This window comes from Brachyhypopomus gauderio, unplaced genomic scaffold (genome assembly GCF_052324685.1).
Source record: "Brachyhypopomus gauderio isolate BG-103 unplaced genomic scaffold, BGAUD_0.2 sc71, whole genome shotgun sequence".
Classification (NCBI taxonomy): domain Eukaryota; kingdom Metazoa; phylum Chordata; class Actinopteri; order Gymnotiformes; family Hypopomidae; genus Brachyhypopomus; species Brachyhypopomus gauderio.
The window spans coordinates 611,403-634,308 of NW_027506892.1; the positions used below are offsets into that span (position 1 = coordinate 611,403).

Here is a 22,906-nt window from a genome sequence, read left to right on the forward strand (position 1 = left end):
GTGCATGGTTACTGGAGCGTACCATTTTAAAACGACAGGGGATGTCACTACGAAAGACCCCGGATTCCAGGGCCTCCACGTGGCCCCCCACATACGTCTCAGAGTCCAGAACATGGCCGTCATCCGTGAGCTTATTGAAGACCTGCTCCTGCTTGTTGGGGAACACGATGTTGGCGTGGAAGGCCTGAACCATCAACAAGGCCTCACACAGCGTTCCTGAACCCTTACGCAACACCTGGGAGCACACACACACAGGAACACGCCACACACACACACACACGCCACACACACAGAAAAACAAAGCATTACCCTCCAATACAGGAACACAAAATACAAACAATGATTGAGCCTCTTTCAAGTTAGCGGTCAACAGATTAGAAAATATATTTACCAAGTAAGATTATTTAGTAAGAAATGTTTCAAACGTGTGTAGAGGGCCACAGACCTCGTCTGGCTCCATGGGGATGATGGTGCACAGGGCGAAGATGAAGGGGTGGACGTATTTCATATAGAGGTAGTATGTGGCTACAGCGTCCGACACAGAGTACGTAGCTAAAGTCTGGAAGAAGAAAACAACATGATGGAAGGATGAATCAGATTTGGCGTTGGGGGTCGTGGGGGTGTAGGGGTGGTGGTGTTGGGTCGTGTAGGGGAGGCGGTGTTGGGTCGTGGGGGTGTAGGGGTGGTGGTGTTGGGTCGTGGGGGTGTAGGGGTGGTGGTGTTGGGTCGTGTAGGGGAGGCGGTTTTGGGTCGTGTAGGGGAGGCGGTTTTGGGTCGTGTAGGGGTGGTGGTGTTGGGTCGTGTAGGGGAGGCGGTTTTGGGTCGTGTAGGGGTGGTGGTGTTGGGTCGTGTAGGGGTGGTGGTGTTGGGTCGTGTAGGGGAGGTGGTACGCTCAGCATACCTAGCCTCACTGATAGAGAAAAATAAAAACAATCCTAGATTTCTTTTTAATATTATTTCCAAACTTACAAAAAATCAAGCAGGCGCAGAACCTCAGATTCCAGTAAACCTCACTAGTGTATTTATAGATTTGTTTGATAATAAAATAGAGAATATTAGACAAAATATAAAACCCTTTATTAGCAATACAACTGGTATGTCATCTGGTTTGGTTGACATCGATTTAAATCGCATACTGGGAGAAAAACTTGATGCTTTTCATCCACTCCCACAATCAGAATTAGAGAAAATAATTTCTTCCTTAAATTGTGCTACCTGCACACTAGACTCGGTTCCATCAAAGTTATTAAAAGAGGTATTACCAGCGGTAACTGAACCTCTTCTAACTATAGTTAACTCATCCATTACAATAGGTCACATGCCCAAATCATGTAAATTAGCAGTTATTAAACCTCTGATTAAGAAACCAAATCTTGATCCTACTGTACTATCTAATTATAGACCCATTTCAAACACATCATTTATATCTAAGATCATAGAAAAAGCTGTTGCCCAGCAATTATGCCTATATCTGCATAGGCATCACATATTTGAAAAGTTCCAATCTGGTTTTAGGCCCCATCACAGTACTGAAACAGCATTAGTTAAAGTAACAAATGACCTCCTCCTTGCTTCAGATCAAGGTTATGTATCGCTGTTAGTGCTTCTTGATCTTAGTGCAGCTTTCGACACAATTGATCATAGGATCTTGCTAGAAAGGTTAGAACGCTGGGTTGGAGTCTCTGGCACAGCCCTTTCATGGTTTCATTCTTACTTAACAAATCGCTATCAGTTTGTAGAGCTCAATAATATTCCATCCAAATGTACAAAAGTTAAATATGGGGTCCCGCAAGGCTCCATTCTAGGACCACTATTATTTACATTATATATGCTACCATTGGGCACAGTTATAAACAAACATGGTGTCAATTTTCACTGCTATGCGGATGACACTCAACTTTACATATCAGCCAAACCTGATGACAAACTCAGTTTAAGAAAAATTGAGGCCTGTGTAAAAGATATTAAATGCCGGATGTCTCTAAACTTCCTCCAACTTAATGAGGACAAAACAGAAGTTCTCCTTGTGGGCCCTAAGGCCTCAAAACAGAAAATTCCAGATCTAATGCTTAATCTCGCAGGCTACCCCATTACACCTGGCACAGTAGCCAAAAACCTAGGCGTCATACTCGACTCTGACCTATCATTTGATAAATACATAGATAATACTACTAGGATAGCTTTTCTACATCTCCGTAACATTGCTAAATTAAGAAATGCATTATCACAGGATGATGCGGAAAAATTGGTGCACGCCTTTGTTAGCTCTAGATTAGACTACTGCAATGCACTACTGTCAGGATGTTCAAATAGGAATCTAAATAAACTTCAAATAGTTCAAAATGTCGCAGCTAGAGTTCTGACCAGAACTAGAAAATTTCAGCATATCAGTCCAGTCCTATCAGCCCTGCATTGGCTCCCAGTTAAATTCCGTATTGACTTTCAAATTCTTTTATTAACTTATAAAGCATTGCATGGGCTTGCTCCTGAGTACCTTCAGGAACTTATTTCCTATTACGAACCCCCACGCCCACTAAGATCACAGGGTGCTGGTCTTTTATTAGTTCCAAAAATTAATAAGGTAACAGCAGGGGGAAGAGCCTTTTCTTGTAAGGCCCCCCAGCTTTGGAATAATCTTCCTAAATGCGTCCGGGACTCCGACACAGTCACAATCTTTAAGTCTAGGTTGAAAACCCACTTATTTAGTTTAGCGTTTGATAATTAATATCCCCCCTTAGATAAAAGTACAGATCCAGGGGTTCATAGACGAAGGGTTTTATGGTAGACTGGGGTGCTGGTGCTGTCGTCCTGTTACTGCTCGTGGTCACTCAAGTTTGTTGACAGTGCAGTGGACGGATGCCATTGTCTCAGAATGCCCCCAAGCCTATGTTACCTTCTGGTACTGCCTTTTTAGCTAGGCTGTAATAATTTAACTAAATGCCGGAGTTGCTGCCACACTCCGGAAATGTTTATAATTTTACCTGTCCTGTATATGTCCTCATACAGAGCTAATTTTCCCTGTTTCATTTTTCCACATGGCTGCCCGCCTGTTTGAGGAATAATGAGATGAGGAGACCAGCGATCCATCCTGAGCCAGCCACCTCCTGCCTAACCGGATGCATACATCATGATGGACATTATTACATATTTTTCCTTTTCTTTCTCTTCTTTCTGTCTAAATTGTTGTTGTTGTTGTCATGGTGACCGGTGTCGGCCAGAGGAGGATGGGTTCCCCCCCTGAGTCTTGGTTCCTCTCAAGGTTTCTTCCTCATGCAAAAAAACTAGGGAGTTTTTCCTTGCCACTGTCGCCCTTGGCTTGCTCACTGGGGGCTAGGACTCGGCACTTGTAAAGCTGCTTTGTGACAACAACTGTTGTAAAAAGCGCTATATAAATAAAATTTGATTGATTGATTGATTGATTGGTGTTGGGGGTGTAGGGGAGGCGGTGTTGGGTCGTGTAGGGGAGGCGGTTTTGGGTCGTGTAGGGGAGGCGGTTTTGGGTCGTGTAGGGGAGGAGGTTTTGGGTCGTGTAGGGGAGGAGGTTTTGGGTCGTGTAGGGGAGGCGGTTTTGGGTCGTGTAGGGGAGGCGGTTTTGGGTCGTGTAGGGGAGGCGGTGTTGGGTCGTGGGGGTGTAGGGGTGGTGGTGTTGGGTCGTGTAGGGGAGGTGGTGTTGGGTCGTGGGGGTGTAGGGGTGGTGGTGTTGGGTCGTGTAGGGGAGGCGGTGTTGGGTCGTGGGGGTGTAGGGGTGGTGGTGTTGGGTCGTGTAGAAGTGGAGGTGTTGGGGTCGTGGGGGTGTACGGGTGGTGGGTCGTGGGTGTGTAGAGGTAGTGTTGGGTCGTGTAGAGGTGGTGGTGTTGGGGGTCGTGGGGGTGTACGGGTGGTGGGTGTGATCTACCTGTGGCTCTTCTGTGGCCATGCGACACATCTCCTCTGGGTCCAGCTCTACAGGGTCATAACCCAGCTTCGCCTTGGCTGCTGCCTTCAGGTTGTGACTGCCCACCGGCAGGTAACTGTCTCTCTTTACCCACCTGAGATGGTGAGAGAGAGAGAGAGAGAGAGACAGACAGATCACTCCACACCAAATTGATATTCACTCTTCTACTACTACAGTCCTGTGGCATATTATGGGTAATGTACTAGATGCCTCCTAAACACCAGAGCCCCCCTCCCCCTCCCCGTCGTACCTGAGGCAGTCCATGTGGATGGCCTGGCTTGCTTTGTACTCCCCCTGGCCGTCCTTCTGGAAGCCGATCTCACGGTGCATGTTCAGTCCGTGCTGAGCCGCCCGAGCCTCCACAAACGGCCTGATGGAGGAATGAGACACACAAGATCACAAGACTGTTCACAGGTTTCCACGAATTCTGTATCTATTATGTGATGTGTGCTTTGGAAAGTATAATGGACAAAGATTCAAGTGTAACATAGCTCAAGCTAATATGTCGGGGCTCACCAGTCAAAGAAGTCACCGTTGTAAGTCACAAAAATGTCGGGCTTGGTCTCTTGTACGTGCTCAAACCATCTCTGAATAAGAGCAGCCTGTAAAGCAGACACAACTCATGATGTGAGTGCCGTTCTCCTAGGACACAAGGAGTCAAGAAAGGCAGGAACCTCCCCGTCTGGGGGAACATCTGGCCCGGGCGAGCGTCTCCTCCAGGTCACTTGCCTCGTCCGGCTCGTTGAACACTGTGAACGGTCCCTCGTACTCCGGCTTAGGGGTGAACTCAAAATCCTCAATGTCCTCAGAGACGATCTCCCTGTTTGTGATCAGGAAACCCTAACAAGGACAGAAAGGGATTGTGAGACGCACTGCAGAAGAATCCAAAATAAATAAACACTGGAAATAATATGGCATGTAGGATTAGTTGCGTTTCCCCTAACATGTTCATGTGGATTCTAACGTCAGTAATGCTCACCTGCCCATCAATCATGTATGAGATCATCATTATCTGGTCTGTTTCTGCGTCGGGAAACTTCAGAGGAAGTTTGGTGGTCTCGATATCAAACGCCAGCACTACAGGATCCTGTGAAGGACAGGGAGAGAGCAGGGCTACAGAGCAGGCACGCCCAACACACGTGGAGTCACACGTGAAACGGGCGTGGAGTCACACGTGAAACGGGCGTGGAGTCACACGTGAAACGGGCGTGGAGTCACACGTGAAACGGGCGTGGAGTCACACGTGAAACGGGCGTGGAGTCACACGTGAAAGACGTACGCATCCATCACGCCGATACTCACAGGTCTTTCCACCAGGTCGTCCCTGCGCACGATCTCCGGAGGGTAAGCACTGCCCCGGACCTTCACGTTATACCAGTGAGCCTGGAATCAAACAAGGATGCTTACAGGAGCGTTTCCAGCACGAATACCAGGAACTGAAGCCCAGGGAGCAGCTCTCAAGACCCCAACTACTGTCTCAACACTTCTGTTTTAGGAGATGAACACAAACTACAGGTGCAGACAGGGATAACGCCAAAAACCTGAGAGTGTTGCTTTTCAAAAAATAGAGACTTAAACGTTAAAAATAAATGCTTTGTTCCTTAGCAAAACCCTTTGGCACAGCGCAGGTATCTCTAGCACTAACAGATTCACATTAGCATGGGTTGACTACCAAACAAAGGGTCAATCATGGCCGTCTATGGTTCTGATTCGTAGGTCTTTACCACATGAATCTTGAGGTCGATGGACAGCCTGACGTGGTAAGGAACATCGTATTCCCTCATGTCCACAACGTTGTCCAGCTGGTCTGACATCTTCTTAGACGATCCGTCCTCCTCGTTCGACATCACGCTCCCGCCTGCCAGTGCACTGCACCACACACACACACACACACACACACACATTTAAAGCTTTATTCACGTTATTACATTTTATTGCCAAATTGCCAGCAAGCAAGAGAAGGCTTCTGTTTTGTTTACTTTACCGACCTTATTCTAAACAATATTCCATGGCAAGCGTGCGGAAATACTACAAGGTCCCTCTATACAAACCCAAGTGGATGTGATGGCGAATACCTGGACAGCATGTTGGTGTAGGCGTCGTTGGACTTCTCCCTGTCACGGTTCTTTCTCACCGCTGGAGAAATCTCACGCTTCACTTTCACGAGGTCGTCCACGGTGTTGAAGCTCAGTCTGATGTACGTCCTCTTTAGTCCCACCAGGTGGTTAGGCTGCAAAACACAAAACCTCATCTGTATGGTACAAGCGCATGGAGGTAAACGAGTTTAGATTCAAAGACTGAAGATAAAACTAGACCAAGGGGTGAAATAATGACATTACAGGACAGTATAATGTCTGAATGAATAAAAAGAACAACAAAGTACATCTTACCAGGTCCAGATCTTCCTTGAGTACAGACTCCAGCTTGGCGATCCTCCCTTGGAACTTCTTTGACAGAAACGAGATCACTTCCCTCTCACAGTTCTACACACACACACACACACACACACACACACACACACACACACGAGGATGACATCCAAACGTCATGCCATATATCCCAATACCTAGATCATATTCACACACACACTGCACAGTGTATTGAGTGTTTAGACCTCACCTTTTTAGTGGCTATGTAGAAGTACGGCTTATATGGCAATGCGACCTATTGAAACAAGCAGTGACATATTAAACATACACACACACACACACACACACACACACACACACAGACACACACACAGACACACACACACAGACACACACACACACACACACAGAGACAGACACACACACACAGAGACACACACACACAGAGACAGACACACACACACAGAGACAGACAGACACACACACACAGACACACACACACAGAGACAGACAGAGACACACAGACAGAGACACACAGACACACACACACACACACACCCACACAGACAGACACACACACACAGACACAGACAGACACACCCACACAGACACACCCACACACAGACACACCCACAGACACACACACCCACAGACACACACACAGACAGACACACACACAGACAGACACACACACACACAGACACACACACACACAGACACACACAGACACAGACACACACAGACACACACACACACACACACACAGACACACACACACACACAGACAGAGACACACACAGACAGAGACACACAGACACACACACACACACCCACACAGACAGACACACACACACAGACACAGACAGACACACCCACACAGACACAGACACACCCACACACAGACACACCCACAGACACACACACAGACAGACAGACACACACACAGACAGACACACACACACACACAGACAGACACACACACACACACAGACAGAGACACACACAGACAGACACAGACACAGACACACACAGACACAGACACAGACACACAGACACACACAGACACAGACACACAGACACACACAGACACAGACACACACAGACACAGACACACACAGACACAGACACACACAGACACAGACACACACAGACACAGACACACACAGACACAGACACACACAGACACAGACACACACACACACACCTTGAACCGGTTCCCGTCCTCCTGGATAAAGTAATAGTCCACCGCGCTCATCATCCTCTTGTCCTCGTCCAGGATCTCCGTCTAGGGGGCGGGGCGGTGAGGACACGTGCAGGGGGGACGTCACTACGGGAAACCGCGGCGTGATAACGACAGTGTGGCGGGGTCGCGCGCGCGCGCTTACCGGGTGCATGTTGATCAGCCAGCCGGTCCTCTCGCCGGGCTCGCGCACGCGCTCGAAGCCGAAGCGCGTGTCCATCTCGTCGGTGAACTGGCTGCGCTCGAGCCGCTTGACGGCGGACAGGGCGGAGACGTCATCCCTGCGTGCGAGAGCACAACACACCGTTACCGGGAGAGCGCGCGCGCGCGCAGCCGTCGGCCGCGAGGCTAACCGACGTGTCCGTGTGCGCGAGCTTACTGGGGGCCGTCCTGGTCTCGGTCGCTCTTAAACCGCCCGCTGTTGTGTAACACCATCCTGGAGAGAGAGTCGCGGCTCTGAGGGGGAGAGAGAGAAACACCGTTACCGCCGTTACCGTCACCGTAACCGTTACTAGGGTGTCAGAGTTACGCACGCGCCGGCTACACCGCACGCGCCACTGTTTATCATCAATACGCCCAAGTCAGAATTTGGCGCGTTTTTTGCTGCCGCGAGCCCGTGACAGCTTCCGCGTGCGCGCACCGCCCCTTGGTGTCTGTTGACCAATCACAGTGCGTGAAAGACAGTTTCGTCAGTTTTGATTCTTCACACACTCTTAATTAACAACGAAAACTAAATGTGATTTGTTACCAGGAAAAAAATATGTCGATTTTTTTAACCAAGCAAAAACTTTGGCCGGAAGGATTACTTTCACAAAACATACACAGCGCGCCCGTTACTGACAGCGCTGCGCACCAATTACAGTCGCCGAAATCACGCACGGCGACCGCCCCCGAGGCCCCGCCCCCGAGGCCCCGCCCAACCCCTGGAGCAGGAAGTAGCAGACGGGCTAGCTAGCTAAGCTGGAGTGGACCGAGAACAATCGCCTCATTAACACGTTTAACACGTTTACGTCCTTCAGCTGCGGGTTCTCGGTCACGCGCCACACGTGAGCTCGTGCAGCTGCTGGACGCGGTAACGTTACACGAACTGTGTGCGGCTAGCTAGCATGGTTAGCTAACAACACACTGGGGTGGTGACGGTGCGTCGTTAATAACGGTCGTCCGGTACCGTTCACGGGTCCGTATCGTTCACGGGTCCGGTATCGTTCACGGATCCGTATCGTTCACGGGTCCGTAACGTTCACGGGTCCGGTACCGTTCGGTAAAGAGTCTTTAATATCAGGGGAGCCCGTTGGTCAGCATGAACTAGATATCTCAAGTGTAGTTCAGTGTTCTGAATCCGCGGACCGAGTGGGCCGAGCCGCCCGTGTCCGGTCCTCCAAGCCCGGTGTCCCGCCCAGACCGGTGTCATGGTCTCCCGGAGACATGTCTTGTAAATCCAAAGTGGCCCCGAGCGTCGACTTCGACCACAGCTGCTCGGACAGCGTCGAGTATTTGACTCTCAACTTCGGTCCGTTCGAGACCGTCCACCGCTGGAGACGACTGCCGCCCTGCGACGAGTTCGTGGGGGCCAGGTCAGTTACACCGCACACACACAACTGACATCTCACAACTGACATTGCACACAAACATCTGACATCTACACACATATCTGCACACACACAACTGACATCTGCACACACACAACTGACATCTGCACACACACACACAACTGACATCTGCACATACACACACAACTGACTTCTGCACATACACACACAACTGACTTCTGCACACACACAACTGACATCTCACAACTGACATCTGCACACACACAACTGACATCTGCACACACACAACTGACATCTCACAACTGACATCTACACACACCAGTGGCGATTGCTTTAAGACTGCAAGCTCAGCTTCCCCTAAAATGTCAAAAATAAGTGATCAAACATAAACTGTTGTGTGTACATGTCATTGACTAAATATGCGCTACAACGCGCTCAACTTTTGTTCAGAATCAGTTTCTTATCACTGGTAACGACGCAGCTTTCCTCTCACTCAGTCCCGCAGCTTCACGGTGCTTTAAACGGCGTGGACGCTGAGCGTCTACAGAGTTCAATAGCGAAGCAAAGAGTTGCAGCGAAACGAGACGAGCCATTGGATAAATGCTGGGCTTTGTCCCGCCCATCGGACGCTCAGCGTCTCTGGGGGTCTATGGGGCAGTGGGCTGGCCTCGGCTGGCCCGGGCGCTCAGCTTCTGCATGATGATTGGATGATCTGTCTGAAATTGAGCTTCCCCTCCTTGAAAAACCAGCATCCGCCACTGACACACACACAACTGACATCTCACAACTGACATCTGCACACACACACAACTGACATCTGCACACACACACAACTGACATCTGCACACACACACAACTGACATCTGCACACACACACAACTGACATCTGCACACACACACAACTGACATCTGCACACACACAACTGACATCTGCACACACACAACTGACATCTGCACACACACAACTGACATCTCACAACTGACATCTGCACACACAACTGACATCTCACAACTGACATTTGCACACACACAACTGACATCTGCACACACACAACTGACATCTCACAACTGACATCTACACACACACAATTGACATCTACACACACACAACTGACAACTGATAACTGACATCTGCACACACAACTGACATCTGCACACGCACAACTGACTTCTGACAACTGACGTCTGCACACACACACAACTGACGTCTGCACACACACACAACTGACGTCTGCACACACACACACACACAACTGACATCTGCACACACACAACTGACATCTGGTGTCGGTGTTGGGTCACTGACGCGTGACTGGCATGTGTCTTACGCAGACGCAGCAAACACACGGTTGTAGCATACAGGGACGCCATCTACGTGTTTGGAGGCGACAATGGGTAAGAAACGACATCATCTCCTCATAATTACATTAAAACCTCTTAAACACACGCCAGAGTCTCACCTGTGTCCTTCATGCAGGAAAAACATGCTGAACGACCTGTTGCGCTTTGACGTGAAGGACTGTTCGTGGTGTCGGTACGTGTCCTCAGATTCTTGTGAGGGAAACATTCTTTAGCCTTGTTATGGTGATGCCTCACACTGTCCTGTTATTAACATTGATGTGTGTAATTGTTCAGGGCGTTTACCACTGGTACCCCACCTGCCCCCAGATATCACCACTCGGCTGTCGTGTATGGAAGCAGCATGTTTGTATTTGGTAGGTGTAACAAATTCAGTAGCATCGAGTCCTACTAACATTTGGCGCATTTCCACTAGGGCCTGCTTGGCGCGGTACGGTTCGATACGGATCGATTCGCAACGGAACGGTACGGTCGCGTTGTGTTTCCATTACAATGGTGGACCAACACAATGTGGGTGGAGTCACTGTTGGCGCACGGGTTGTAGTGTCGTGACATCATTTGTATGCGACCACAACACCGGTCGATGCCACACATAGCATTATTGTATCTTATTTATCTTTATCTTCATTATTGTATGTGGTTGCTCTAATTATTGATAATAATTTGGTATTACTCAAACAGGCTGAACACACCCTGCATAAAAAGCATCAGTCATACAATCAAATGAAATCAAACTTTATTATGAAATATAGATATTTACAGGGCTCTCGAGTCTCATGCATTGAGCGTGTGACACACGCATTTGACCGTCTTCACACGCCACACTTCCGATTTCACACGGCAAGAAAAAAAATCTAGTTTATTTACCTCCGATCCATATCTATGGCGCCCTCCACTGGCGATCGATCGCGATATACAACGTATACACCCCCCCCCCCCCCCCCCCCGCTCAACAATCAACGTTTGCCAGCCCCCCCCCCCGTCAACAACTCTCACACTCTGGCATGAATCCAAAAATTGAGAGCCCTGTATTTAAAGTACAACATATGTAAATAATATAGTTATAGTTTAAAAAAGTGCAAAAAGCAAATTACCTAAAAAATAACGTATAGCTTTATATGAAATAAATTTATAGTACTACAAGCAACATTTTGTGTTTTTTTTACTGGCGTCTGTCTCGCATGGTGTTCACAAGTTCGCCAAGCACCCCGAGGAAAGCCCGGTTGAAGGAAACATTTTCCGCCAACTCCGCTCGCCTCGTCAGTGGAAGGGGAATCTTGAACGTAAAAAATAACAAATATTAAACACAAGCATTCCTGTGAAAGCAACAACGATATAGCGTAACTGCACAAACTGTAGCACGTCATCGCTGCTCATGCTTTGTTTATGGCTACAGCTAACTAGCAACTAGCAAGGCTAAGAGCTAGCTATTGTACAGTAGTGACTGTGGTGGTAACATTAACTACAAACACAGCTCTAAATTCCTGCGTTTACAATAGATGCGTTCATATTACGTTCATATTACATCTTTTACGAGCCTAGTAGTAAAACTGAAATCACAATACACTCACCATTCTCCGTGGCCTCCAGCACCAACATTGCCGTGTCTGTCCAGCACGTTTTCTCTTCCATTACTGGCTGGCCGGTGACCGTATACGACATCCATTTGCTGGAAACATTTCCAGTCTTTGCGGTTTGCTCCGCTGCGTCCGTTATGGTCCTTCACCGCCCGGTAATCGCGTTAAGCTTTTTTAGCTTGGACCGACCGGCACTGCTGAACGGACCGCTGGTAGCCATGAGTGGCCATTAGCGCGGAAACCTCGCTAAAAACCTTTACATTTCTAGTGGCCCCGTCCAGTTCGCCCTGGATTTTTTGATCGCTGATTATTAACAGAAAGGTTTGTACCTCGGCGTTTGACCAGGGAACAGACTTCTCTCCTTGGGTTTTAAAAATGGCTGAGGAGTCCATCATAGCATAGCGGAGGAGTCGCTCTCCTGACGCAACCTGTGACGACACTCCCTGGCCAATCAGTGTCATGCTGTTCCTCCACGTCACAGAACTGTACCGCTTCGGAACGGTTAGAACCTCAAGCGAGTCGGTACGAAAAAAGTACCCGAAGGGGCCGGCTAACTGGGAACTGGTACTAATGGAAACACTCACAAACCGTCGCGAATCGAACCGTACCGCGCCAAGCAGGCCCTAGTGGAAATGCGCTATTTGTTACTCTCTGAGGCCCCTTTCACACACTACCATCTGCTATGTTTTAGGTGGCTACACGGGGGATATCTATTCAAACTCCAACTTGAAGAACAAAAACGATCTATTTGAGTACAAGTTTGCCACTGGACAGTGGACAGAGTGGAAGGTGGAGGGGAGGTGAGGGAGTGTGTGGTGGTGGTGAGGGAGTGTGTGGTGGTGGTGAGGGAGTGTGTGGTGGTGGTGAGGGAGTGTGTGGTGGTGGTGGTGAGGGAGTGTGTGGTGGAGGTGGTGAGGGAGTGTGTGGTGGAGGTGAGGAGTGTGTGGTGGAGGTGAGGAGTGTGTGGTGGTGGTGAGGGAGTGTGTGGTGGTGGTGAGGAGTGTGTGGTGGTGGTGAGGGAGTGTGTGGTGGTGGTGGTGAGGAGTGTGTGGTGGTGGTGGTGAGGAGTGTGTGGTGGTGGTGAGGGAGTGTGTGGTGGTGGTGAGGAGTGTGTGGTGGTGGTGGTGAGGAGTGTGTGGTGGAGGTGAGGGAGTGTGTGGTGGTGGTGAGGGAGTGTGTGGTGGTGGTGAGGGAGTGTGTGGTGGTGGTGAGGGAGTGTGTGGTGGAGGTGAGGGAGTGTGTGGTGGAGGTGAGGGAGTGTGTGGTGGTGGTGAGGGAGTGTGTGGTGGTGGTGAGGGAGTGTGTGGTGGTGGTGGTGAGGGAGTGTGTGGTGGTGGTGAGGGAGTGTGTGGTGGTGGTGAGGGAGTGTGTGGTGGTGGTGAGGGAGTGTGTGTGGAGGTGAGGGAGTGTGTGGTGGTGGTGGTGAGGGAGTGTGTGGTGGTGGTGAGGAGTGTGTGGTGGTGGTGAGGGAGTGTGTGTGGAGGTGAGGGAGTGTGTGGTGGTGGTGAGGGAGTGTGTGGTGGTGGTGAGGGAGTGTGTGGTGGAGGTGAGGGAGTGTGTGGTGGTGGAGGTGAGGGAGTGTGTGGTGGTGGTGAGGAGTGTGTGTGGTGGAGGTGAGGGAGTGGTGTGTGTGGTGGAGGTGAGGGAGTGTGTGTGTGGTGGAGGTGAGGGAGTGTGTGTGTGGTTGTGGGGAGGGAGTGTGTGGTGGTGGTGGGGAGGGAGTGTGGTGGAGGTGAGGGAGTGTGTGGTGGAGGTGAGGAGTGTGTGGTGGTGGAGGTGAGGGAGTGTGTGGTGGTGGTGAGGGAGTGTGTGGTGGAGGTGAGGGAGTGTGTGTGTGGTGGAGGTGAGGGAGTGTGTGTGTGGTGGTGGGGAGGGAGTGTGTGGTGGTGGGGAGGGAGTGTGTGGTGGAGGTGAGGGAGTGTGTGGTGGAGGTGAGGGAGTGTGTGGTGGAGGTGAGGGAGTGTGTGGTGGAGGTGAGGAGTGTGTGGGTGGTGGTGAGGAGTGTGTGGTGGAGGTGAGGGAGTGTGTGGTGGAGGTGAGGGAGTGTGTGGTGGTGGTGAGGGAGTGTGTGTGGAGGTGAGGGAGTGTGTGGTGGAGGTGAGGGAGTGTGTGTTGGAGGTGGTGAGGAGTGTGTGTGGTGGTGAGGAGTGTGTGGTGGAGGTGAGGGAGTGTGTGTGTGGTGGAGGTGAGGGAGTGTGTGGTGGAGGTGAGGGAGTGTAGTGAGGTGGAGGTGAGGGAGTGTGTGGTGGTGGTGAGGAGTGGTGGTGGAGGTGGTGAGGAGTGTGTGGTGGAGGTGAGGAGGAGTGGGTGGTGGTGGAGGTGAGGAGTGTGTTGTGGTGGTGAGAGGAGTGTGGTGGGAGGTGAGGGAGTGTGAGTGTGGTGGAGGAGGTGAGGAGGGTGTGGTGGGTGGAGGTGAGGGAGTGTGTGGTGGTGGTGTGAGGAGTGTGGTGTGGTGGAGGTGAGGGAGTGTGTGGTGGAGGTGAGGAGTGTGTGGTGGTGGTGAGAGGAGTGTGTGGTGGAGGTGAGGGAGTGGTGGTGGAGGTGAGGAGTGTGTGGTGGAGGTGAGGGAGTGTGGTGTGGAGGTGAGGGAGTGTGTGGTGGTGGTGAGGGAGTGTGATGGTGGGGGTGAGGGAGTGTGTGGGTGGTGGTGAGGGAGTGTGTGGTGGTGGTGAGGGAGTGTGTGGTGGGAGGTGAGGGAGTGTGTGGTGGTGGAGAGGGAGTGGTGGAGGAGTGAGGGAGTGTGTGGTGGAGGTGAGGAGTGTGGTGGTGGTGGTGAGGAGTGTGTGGTGGAGGGCGGTGAGTGTGGTGGTGGCGGAGAGGTGAGGAGTGTGGTGTGGACGGAGTGGATGTGAGGTGGTGGTGGAGGAGACGGGAGTGGGATGGTGGAGGTGAGGGGGGTGAGTGGTGTGAGGATGCGGGAGAGTGTGGGTGGTGAGTGAGGGAGTGAGGAGGTGAGAGTCTGAGTGGTGGTGAGAGAGCTGTGTGAGTAGGAGGTGAGGGCGTGTGCGAGGAGGAGAGGGAGTGTGTGGTGGTGGTGAGGGAGTGAGTGTGGAGGAGCGGAGTGCGTGAGTGGTGGAGGTGCTGGGCGTGTGTGGTGAGGTAGCGGGCGTAGTGTGTGTGGAGGTAGGGAGATGTGTGGAGTAGCTGTGGTGTGGTGGTGGTGGAGGTGAGGGAGTGTGTGGTGGTGGAGGTGAGGGAGTGTGTGGTGGAGGTGAGGGAGTGTGTGGTGGAGGTGAGGGAGTGTGTGGTGGTGGTGAGGGAGTGTGTGGTGGAGGTGAGGGAGTGTGTGGTGGTGGTGAGGGAGTGTGTGGTGGTGGTGAGGGAGTGTGTGTGGAGGTGAGGGAGTGTGTGGTGGTGGTGAGGGAGTGTGTGTGGAGGTGAGGGAGTGTGTGGTGGTGGTGAGGGAGTGTGTGGTGGTGGTGAGGGAGTGTGTGTGGAGGTGGTGAGGGAGTGTGTGTGGAGGTGAGGGAGTGTGTGGTGGAGGTGAGGGAGTGTGTGGTGGAGGTGAGGGAGTGTGTGGTGGTGGTGAGGGAGTGTGTGTGGAGGTGAGGGAGTGTGTGTGGAGGTGAGGGAGTGTGTGGTGGTGGTGAGGGAGTGTGTGGTGGTGGTGAGGGAGTGTGTGGTGGAGGTGAGGGAGTGTGTGGTGGTGGTGAGGGAGTGTGTGGTGGAGGTGAGGAAGTGTGTGGTGGAGGTGGTGAGGAGTGTGTGGTGGTGGTGGTGAGGAGTGTGTGGTGGTGGTGAGGAGTGTGTGGTGGTGGTGAGGGAGTGTGTGGTGGTGGTGAGGGAGTGTGTGGTGGTGGTGAGGGAGTGTGTGGTGGAGGTGGTGAGGAGTGTGTGGTGGAGGTGGTGAGGAGTGTGTGGTGGAGGTGGTGAGGAGTGTGTGGTGGTGGTGAGGAGTGTGTGGTGGTGGTGAGGGAGTGTGTGGTGGTGGTGAGGGAGTGTGTGGTGGAGGTGAGGGAGTGTGTGGTGGTGGTGAGGAGTGTGTGGTGGTGGAGGTGAGGGAGTGTGTGGTGGTGGTGGTGAGGAGTGTGTGGTGGTGGTGGTGAGGAGTGTGTGGTGGTGGTGAGGAGTGTGTGGTGGTGGTGAGGAGTGTGTGGTGGTGGTGAGGGAGTGTGTGTGGAGGTGAGGGAGTGTGTGGTGGTGGAGGTGAGGGAGTGTGTGGTGGTGGAGGTGAGGGAGTGTGTGGTGGAGGTGAGGGAGTGTGTGGTGGTGGTGAGGAGTGTGTGTGGTGGAGGTGAGGGAGTGTGTGTGTGGTGGAGGTGAGGGAGTGTGTGTGTGGTGGAGGTGAGGGAGTGTGTGGTGGTGGGGAGGGAGTGTGTGGTGGTGGGGAGGGAGTGTGTGGTGGTGGGGAGGGAGTGTGTGGTGGAGGTGAGGGAGTGTGTGGAGGTGAGGAGTGTGTGGAGGTGGAGGTGAGGAGTGTGTGGTGGTGGTGAGGAGTGTGTGGTGGTGGTGAGGAGTGTGTGGTGGAGGTGAGGAGTGTGTGTGTGGTGGAGGTGAGGGAGTGTGTGGTGGAGGTGAGGGAGTGTGTGGTGGAGGTGAGGAGTGTGTGTGTGGTGGAGGTGAGGGAGTGTGTGTTGGAGGTGGTGAGGAGTGTGTGTGGTGGTGAGGAGTGTGTGGTGGAGGTGAGGGAGTGTGTGTGTGGTGGAGGTGAGGGAGTGTGTGGTGGTGGTGAGGGAGTGTGGGTGTGGTGGAGGTGAGGAGTGTGTGGTGGAGGTGAGGAGTGTGTGGTGGAGGTGAGGAGTGTGTTGTGGTGCTGACTGTTGATCACAATCTGTCATTGACTTGTAGCTGCTGTGTGTGTAAGTGTGCACTGCTTGTTTTAGGTTAGTCGCCAGGTCTGCCCATGGAGCCACTGTCTACAATGATAAACTGTGGATCTTCGCTGGGTATGATGGAAATGCAAGGTGAGATTCAGGGTCATTACACTTGGCAACGATGCTTTTAAAACACTTTAACCCTCTCAATTGTATTTGGTGATCACTGTATGTCACATTGCAAAGAAGAGTGATGTGAAGAGTGATGCTCATTTGTTTGGAGCTGTGATTATGATGGTTATGATGTGGTTATGATGGTTATGATGGTTATGATGGTTGATGTGGTTATGATGTGATTATGATGAGGTTATGATGTGATTATGATGGTTATGATGATTATGATGTGATTATGATGTGGTTATGATGGTTATGATGTGGTTATGATGGTTATAATGTGGTTATAATGTGGTTGATGGTTATGATGTGGTTATGAGGGTTATGATGGTTATAATGTGGTTATGATGTGGTTATGATGTGGTTATGATGTGGTTATGATGGTTATAATGTGGTTGATGGTTATGATGTGGTTGATGGTTATGATGTGGTTATGATGTGGTTATGATGGTTATGATGTGGTTATGGTGTGGTTATGATGTGGTTATGGTGTGGTTATGATGGTTATGGTGTGGTTATGATGGTTATGATGTGGTTATGATGGTTATGATGTGGTTATGATGGTTATAATGTGGTTGATGGTTATGATGTGGTTATGGTGTGGTTATGATGGTTATGATGTGGTTGATGGTTATGATGTGGTTGATGGTTATGATGGTTATAATGTGGTTGATGGTTATGATGTGGTTATGATGGTTATGATGGTTGATGTGATTATGATGGTTGATGTGATTATGATGGTTATGATGTGATTATGATGGTTATGATGTGGTTATGATGTGGTTATGATGTGGTTATGATGTGATTATGATGGTTATGATGGTTATGATGTGGTTATGATGGTTATGATGGTTATAATGTGGTTGATGGTTATGATGTGGTTATGATGTGGTTGATGGTTATGATGTGGTTATGGTGTGGTTATGATGGTTATGATGTGGTTATGATGGTTATAATGTATTTGATGGTTATGGTGTGGTCAGGGTACCCGCGGGTCCTTAAAAAGTCTTAAAATGTCTTAAATTTAGTTTTCCATATTCAAGGCCTAAAAATGTCTTAAAATGTCTGGAATTTTATGAGGGGAGGCATTAAATTATTATAAGTGTGTGTTGTTCAGTTGTTCTGGCGCGATGTGAACTTTGCCGAATCTAGCGCTAATGCAGAAAATAACCGCTCCAGGGTCCTAGTGCTAGATTCCTAGCATTGGAGTATACGGCCTCATCAACGTCAACAATTTTCGTTCGTCGCCCCCCCCCCACCCCCCCCCTCCCCCGTCTACGATGTGGAACACACCTGCATCCCCAGTAATAGTATTATTTTTTCTTGTGAGAGGTATTAAAAAGGTCTTAAGTCATTGAATTTGAGATTTAAAAATGTGCAGATACCCTGGGTGTGGTTATGATGGTTATGATGTGGTTATGATGGTTATGATGTGGTTATGATGTGGTTATGATGTGGTTATGATTAGGGATGCACCGAAATGAAAATTCTTAGCCGAAACCGAAAACCGAAAATGAGGAAACCAAGGCCGAAAGCCGAAAACCGAAACACCGAAATACATTATGCCAATTATTAGTAACATTGAATTTATGGCTAACCTCACTAAAATCAAGGCATTGCTTTTCAAAGAATAAATCAACTACAAAATTTGATTTGAACATATTTATTTAGCACTGACATTACAGTAATGCATATTATAAAATAAAATTAGTGGTGGGCCGTTAACGGCAATACCGCTGACAACGGCCGACCACTAATTAAATTAAACTCGCTTGCAGACCGTTTTTATCTGAGAGGATAAATATATGTATTTTATACGAGTTAAATTTAATTATAACTGACTGGCCTGAAAGATAAATATAAATTCTCTCATAAAAACGTGACGTGAGTTGCAACAACATTAAACAGCTCAGGTAAACACGCTTCTGAGAAATGTCGTCTGCTCGGCAAAACATAACGGGGCTCAATGTGCTCTATTAGCCTACGAAATCCCTACGACAGAGAACGGCTGATCGTCTAAGGCAGGTATCACCAAATGGCGGACCGCGGTCCGGATCCGGACCCGAACGCCGTCCTGTCCGGACCCAATCACATTCCTGATTAACTGGATACGGACCCAAATGCCAAAAAAATTTTAACGGGAGACTATATTTTAAAACGGAGAATTTATTTTCAGACGAGTGTTACGTTCACCACCCATTTGAGTGTTACGTTCGCGCCCCCCGCTCAACAACTTTCGTTCGCCACCGCGAACCCGGACCTAAGGTCTGAGCTATCTGCCAAAAATGGACCGCGGAAAGATTTAATTGATTACCCCTGGTCTAAGGCAACGAATTCCATAATTTTTGGTGTAATGTCCTTTGCCTCTGCGCCATCACTGGAAAACTTTTTTGCTAGCTTTATCCAAATAAGCACGTGCAGGTGGCGATTTTTGCTTGCGTCATCACAACACACTGTTTCGGCCGTGTTGTTTCGGTGATGAAAGTATTTCGGCCGAAAACCGAAAATGCAAATTTAAGCCATTTCGGCCGAAAATTTTCGGTGGCCGAATTTTCGGTGCATCCCTAGTTATGATGTTATGATGTGGTTATGATGGTTATGATGTGGTTATGATGATGTACATCTGGTTTGGTTTGTTCTCACAGGCTGAATGACATGTGGACCATCAGTCTCCAGGACCGTGAGCAGGCCTGCTGGGAGGAGGTGAGTTGGGTTTGAAGGCTCCTTTTTGCAAAATCGTATTAAAACGAACCTATTTTAAATCATCGTAGATGAGCAATGGTTAACTTCATGAGCTTCAGACAGGGTTCGTACGGTCATGAAAAACCTGGAAAAGTTATGGAATTTGAAAATAGCAATTTCCAGGCCTGGATAAGTTTTGGAAAAATAAAAAATACTCAAATGTTTTGGAAAAGTCATGGAAATTTGCTTGACACAATAAATGTATGTTGTTCTGATAACCGGAAGAAAAAATTAATAAATATAATATAGCCATTTTTTTCATTGTGCGGACCGCTAACGTAACTTCACACATTAGTTCACTGCGTTAGCGTCGGACTCCAAGCGGAGCTGTAGATTGTACTTTGATGTAAATCAGCGTAATGCTGGTAAATGCCGATTAAACAATGACTGCTTCAGTTGGACAAATACAAGCTATGGCTTGTGAAAAACAAGGACACGGGGCGTGCAAAATGTGCACGGTTAACGATGGGGTTAGAGACTGAAAAGTCCGTCATAAAGCAGTTTTCGTCGTTAAGCGCGACCCTAGATTTAGATACGTTTTGATCGTAAACACAGTATAGAAAAAAAACTAACGATGTCCTCGTGCGTACAACGCGAGAAAGAGCGATCGTGTTGCCGAGATGGGCTGCAGTGGAGCCTGTGCTGCCTCAGCTTATCGTACACAACACTTCACAACACTCCACTGTGCTGCCACTGCTCCTCCGTGCACGCGCGAAATAAAAAAAAAAGTAGGTCGTAACTCCGGTTTATATTGATATTGAAAATACGGTAAATGTTTATTTTTTCAATTAAACCACGTGGCTTGTCATTAATTTATGATATACTGTGGAATTTTGGCCTGGATTTTTTCTTATTTTTCATGTCTACACATATGTTTAGAGAATGTATAGTCATTAAAATTTGCCTCAAAGTCATGGAAAAGTCATGGAAAAGTCATGGAAATTGATTGTCAAAAAAGTGTATGAACCCTGTTCAGAGTGCCTCTGATGGAGAACAGCTAGTCTTTGTGCTTATTTACTGCAGAGTCTAAAATAAATTATTTTCACTTTTCTCTTATTAAACATGTTGACGTTGACTCTGGATAAGAGGACTCTGTACATCCTGTTGTTTACTGTGTCTTGGGCCTGTGGTGCTGTTCTGATGCCCATCAGATAGATCAGAGTGGGGAGATCCCACCCTCCTGCTGTAACTTTCCTGTAGCTGTGTGTCGGGACAAGATGTTCGTCTTCTCCGGTCAAAGTGGAGCCAAAATCACCAACAATCTCTTCCAGTTTGAGTTCAAAGGTCACATGTGAGTCTTCCAGAGATGGATCATATGTTTTAAAATCAGTTGTCATTGCCTTGAGGAGTGCAAAACATTACACATGTCTCGCTGAGAGCAAAATCCACTGCAGCTTTAGAAGCCATTGCTGTTTTTCCTAATGAGAACACCGTGTCAAGGGCTGTATCCCTACACCACACACACACCACACGAGTGCATGCTCTCGTTAGGACCTGACCCTTGTGCGACCCCCCCCCTCCTCACACAGATGGACCCGCATCCCCACTGAACACCTGCTGAGAGGCTCGCCCCCCCCACCCCAGAGGCGCTACGGCCACACCATGGTGGCTTTCGACCGCCACCTCTATGTGTTCGGAGGAGCGGCGGACAACACGCTTCCCAACGAGCTTCACTGCTACGACGTAGACTCACAGACCTGGGAGGTGACCCAGCCCAGCACAGACAGCGAGGTAATCCTGCCCGTCACCCACGCCCACGCTTTAAATCCACATCACAGGTTCATCCTGGCTGTCTAGGGATGTCATGAATTGGGTAATGATCAGATGGATGGAGTGTTGCCTGTATTTAATGATTACTGCTTATTACTGGGATTAATAAAGTGACTGGGATTACTTATGAACATAATCTGCTCAGATGCCCAGTGGGAGACTCTTTCACGCAGCTGCCGTCATCCATGATGCCATGTACATTTTCGGGGGCACCGTGGACAACAACGTTCGTAGTGGAGAGATGTACAGGTTTCAGGTGAGCTCTTTACCAACATCAGATCTGCTGATACGCACCGCACAGGACCTGCTGCTCACATGCTCTTCACATCTGCATTTTCAAGTTGAAGGATGGTGCGAAACGTAAACAAATAAGTCAAAAATGATAAAGTGGCTAACACTGAGTAAAAACAGCTATTAAGAAGCATCTGAGTGTTTGCAGTGTTTAGCTATTTGGATTAATTCCTTGTAAGTTGTACTGGCAAACAGCATCTTTAAAATGGAGTCATTTAAGACGTGTTTCCTAAGTCTTGGTTTCCTTCTGCTAGTTCTCCTCTTATCCGAAATGCACCCTTCATGAGGACTACGGCAAACTGTGGGAGAACCGGCAGTTCTGTGATGTGGAGTTCATCTTGGGAGAGGTGAGGGGAATGTCTGTGTGTTTCTAACACTGTTCCCGTGACATTGGGAACATAATGGTGCTCCATTTTGTAAAAATGAGTGTCTTCTGACTACATGTCCATTTATTTTCCCTCAAAAACCCTAGAGGGAGGAGAGGGTTCTGGGTCACATTGCCATAGTAACAGCCCGTTGCCAGTGGTTGCGGAAGAAGATTCTTCAGGCCAGAGATCGACAGAAACAAGTTAGCTTAAGATTATAATTTCGTACAAATATCTCAGAATACTTTATCGCTAAATAGATTTCCGCAGTTTAACTAGATTTTTAAAGTGATGTCATACCTGCTAATTGTTTCAAATTGTACTTGAACAGAGCTTTAACTTTAATATGATTCCCGTTATATATGTATTTATACTTGAGCTGCAGAGGATGGTTGAGTGTGTGAGCTAACGCTCCTCTCTCTGTAGAAGGGCAGACAGGAGGCTGGCTCAGAGAGCGAGGAGGCGGGCTCGGGCAGGCCGAAGGACGGCCCCCCTGCTGGGCGGCCCTTGGGAGGTCCCGCCCTGTTGGAGGTGTCAATCAGGGAGGCAGAGGCCCAGCCATTCGAAGTGCTGATGCAGTTTCTGTACACAGACAAGATCCAGTACCCACGACGAGGTCAGATCTCAGTCAAAGAGCCCGAAACTTTATTGGCAAATGTTCTGACTTGAATCCGGAATAATCTCTTAAGATAAAAGGTGTTAATATTAGCTGTACACGGAATGATGTCACTCTTTCTTTTCCGACCCCCCAGGCCATGTTCAGGATGTCCTGTTGATCATG

The 22,906-nt window shown here is 49.2% G+C and overlaps 2 protein-coding genes across 4 annotated transcripts in view; one reads left to right on the plus strand and one right to left on the minus strand.

Annotated features, from left to right (window-relative positions):
- Positions 1-8,852, minus strand: part of pole (polymerase (DNA directed), epsilon) — a 30,035-nt gene extending 21,183 nt beyond the window's left edge. Inside the window, exons 1-16 of the mRNA XM_076989790.1 lie at positions 8,712-8,852; positions 7,923-7,999; positions 7,689-7,824; positions 7,508-7,588; positions 6,554-6,598; positions 6,325-6,417; positions 6,010-6,164; positions 5,659-5,803; positions 5,237-5,317; positions 4,914-5,021; positions 4,664-4,774; positions 4,451-4,536; positions 4,185-4,304; positions 3,896-4,028; positions 446-559; positions 23-235 (exon numbers count right to left, since the gene is read on the minus strand). Coding sequence (XP_076845905.1) covers positions 23-235; positions 446-559; positions 3,896-4,028; positions 4,185-4,304; positions 4,451-4,536; positions 4,664-4,774; positions 4,914-5,021; positions 5,237-5,317; positions 5,659-5,803; positions 6,010-6,164; positions 6,325-6,417; positions 6,554-6,598; positions 7,508-7,588; positions 7,689-7,824; positions 7,923-7,978 — 1,677 coding nt within the window. The 5' untranslated portion in view covers positions 7,979-7,999; positions 8,712-8,852. The remainder of the gene's footprint in view (positions 1-22; positions 236-445; positions 560-3,895; positions 4,029-4,184; positions 4,305-4,450; positions 4,537-4,663; positions 4,775-4,913; positions 5,022-5,236; positions 5,318-5,658; positions 5,804-6,009; positions 6,165-6,324; positions 6,418-6,553; positions 6,599-7,507; positions 7,589-7,688; positions 7,825-7,922; positions 8,000-8,711) is intronic.
- Positions 8,853-8,968: 116 nt separating this feature from the next.
- The window catches only part of lztr1 (leucine zipper like post translational regulator 1), an 18,344-nt gene continuing 4,406 nt past the window's right edge, over positions 8,969-22,906 (plus strand). For 2 of the 3 annotated variants that reach the window (XM_076989793.1, XM_076989791.1), the window contains exons 1-14: positions 8,969-9,117; positions 10,426-10,488; positions 10,571-10,627; positions 10,729-10,808; positions 12,721-12,829; positions 16,853-16,933; positions 19,603-19,660; positions 20,851-20,990; positions 21,229-21,430; positions 21,615-21,725; positions 22,015-22,107; positions 22,233-22,328; positions 22,552-22,741; positions 22,878-22,906. The exon at positions 22,878-22,906 is cut by the window's right edge and continues 141 nt beyond it. In XM_076989793.1, the coding sequence (XP_076845908.1) occupies positions 8,969-9,117; positions 10,426-10,488; positions 10,571-10,627; positions 10,729-10,808; positions 12,721-12,829; positions 16,853-16,933; positions 19,603-19,660; positions 20,851-20,990; positions 21,229-21,430; positions 21,615-21,725; positions 22,015-22,107; positions 22,233-22,328; positions 22,552-22,741; positions 22,878-22,906 (1,458 nt within the window). The remainder of the gene's footprint in view (positions 9,118-10,425; positions 10,489-10,570; positions 10,628-10,728; positions 10,809-12,720; positions 12,830-16,852; positions 16,934-19,602; positions 19,661-20,850; positions 20,991-21,228; positions 21,431-21,614; positions 21,726-22,014; positions 22,108-22,232; positions 22,329-22,551; positions 22,742-22,877) is intronic. The other variant, XM_076989792.1, reaches the window with a different exon arrangement.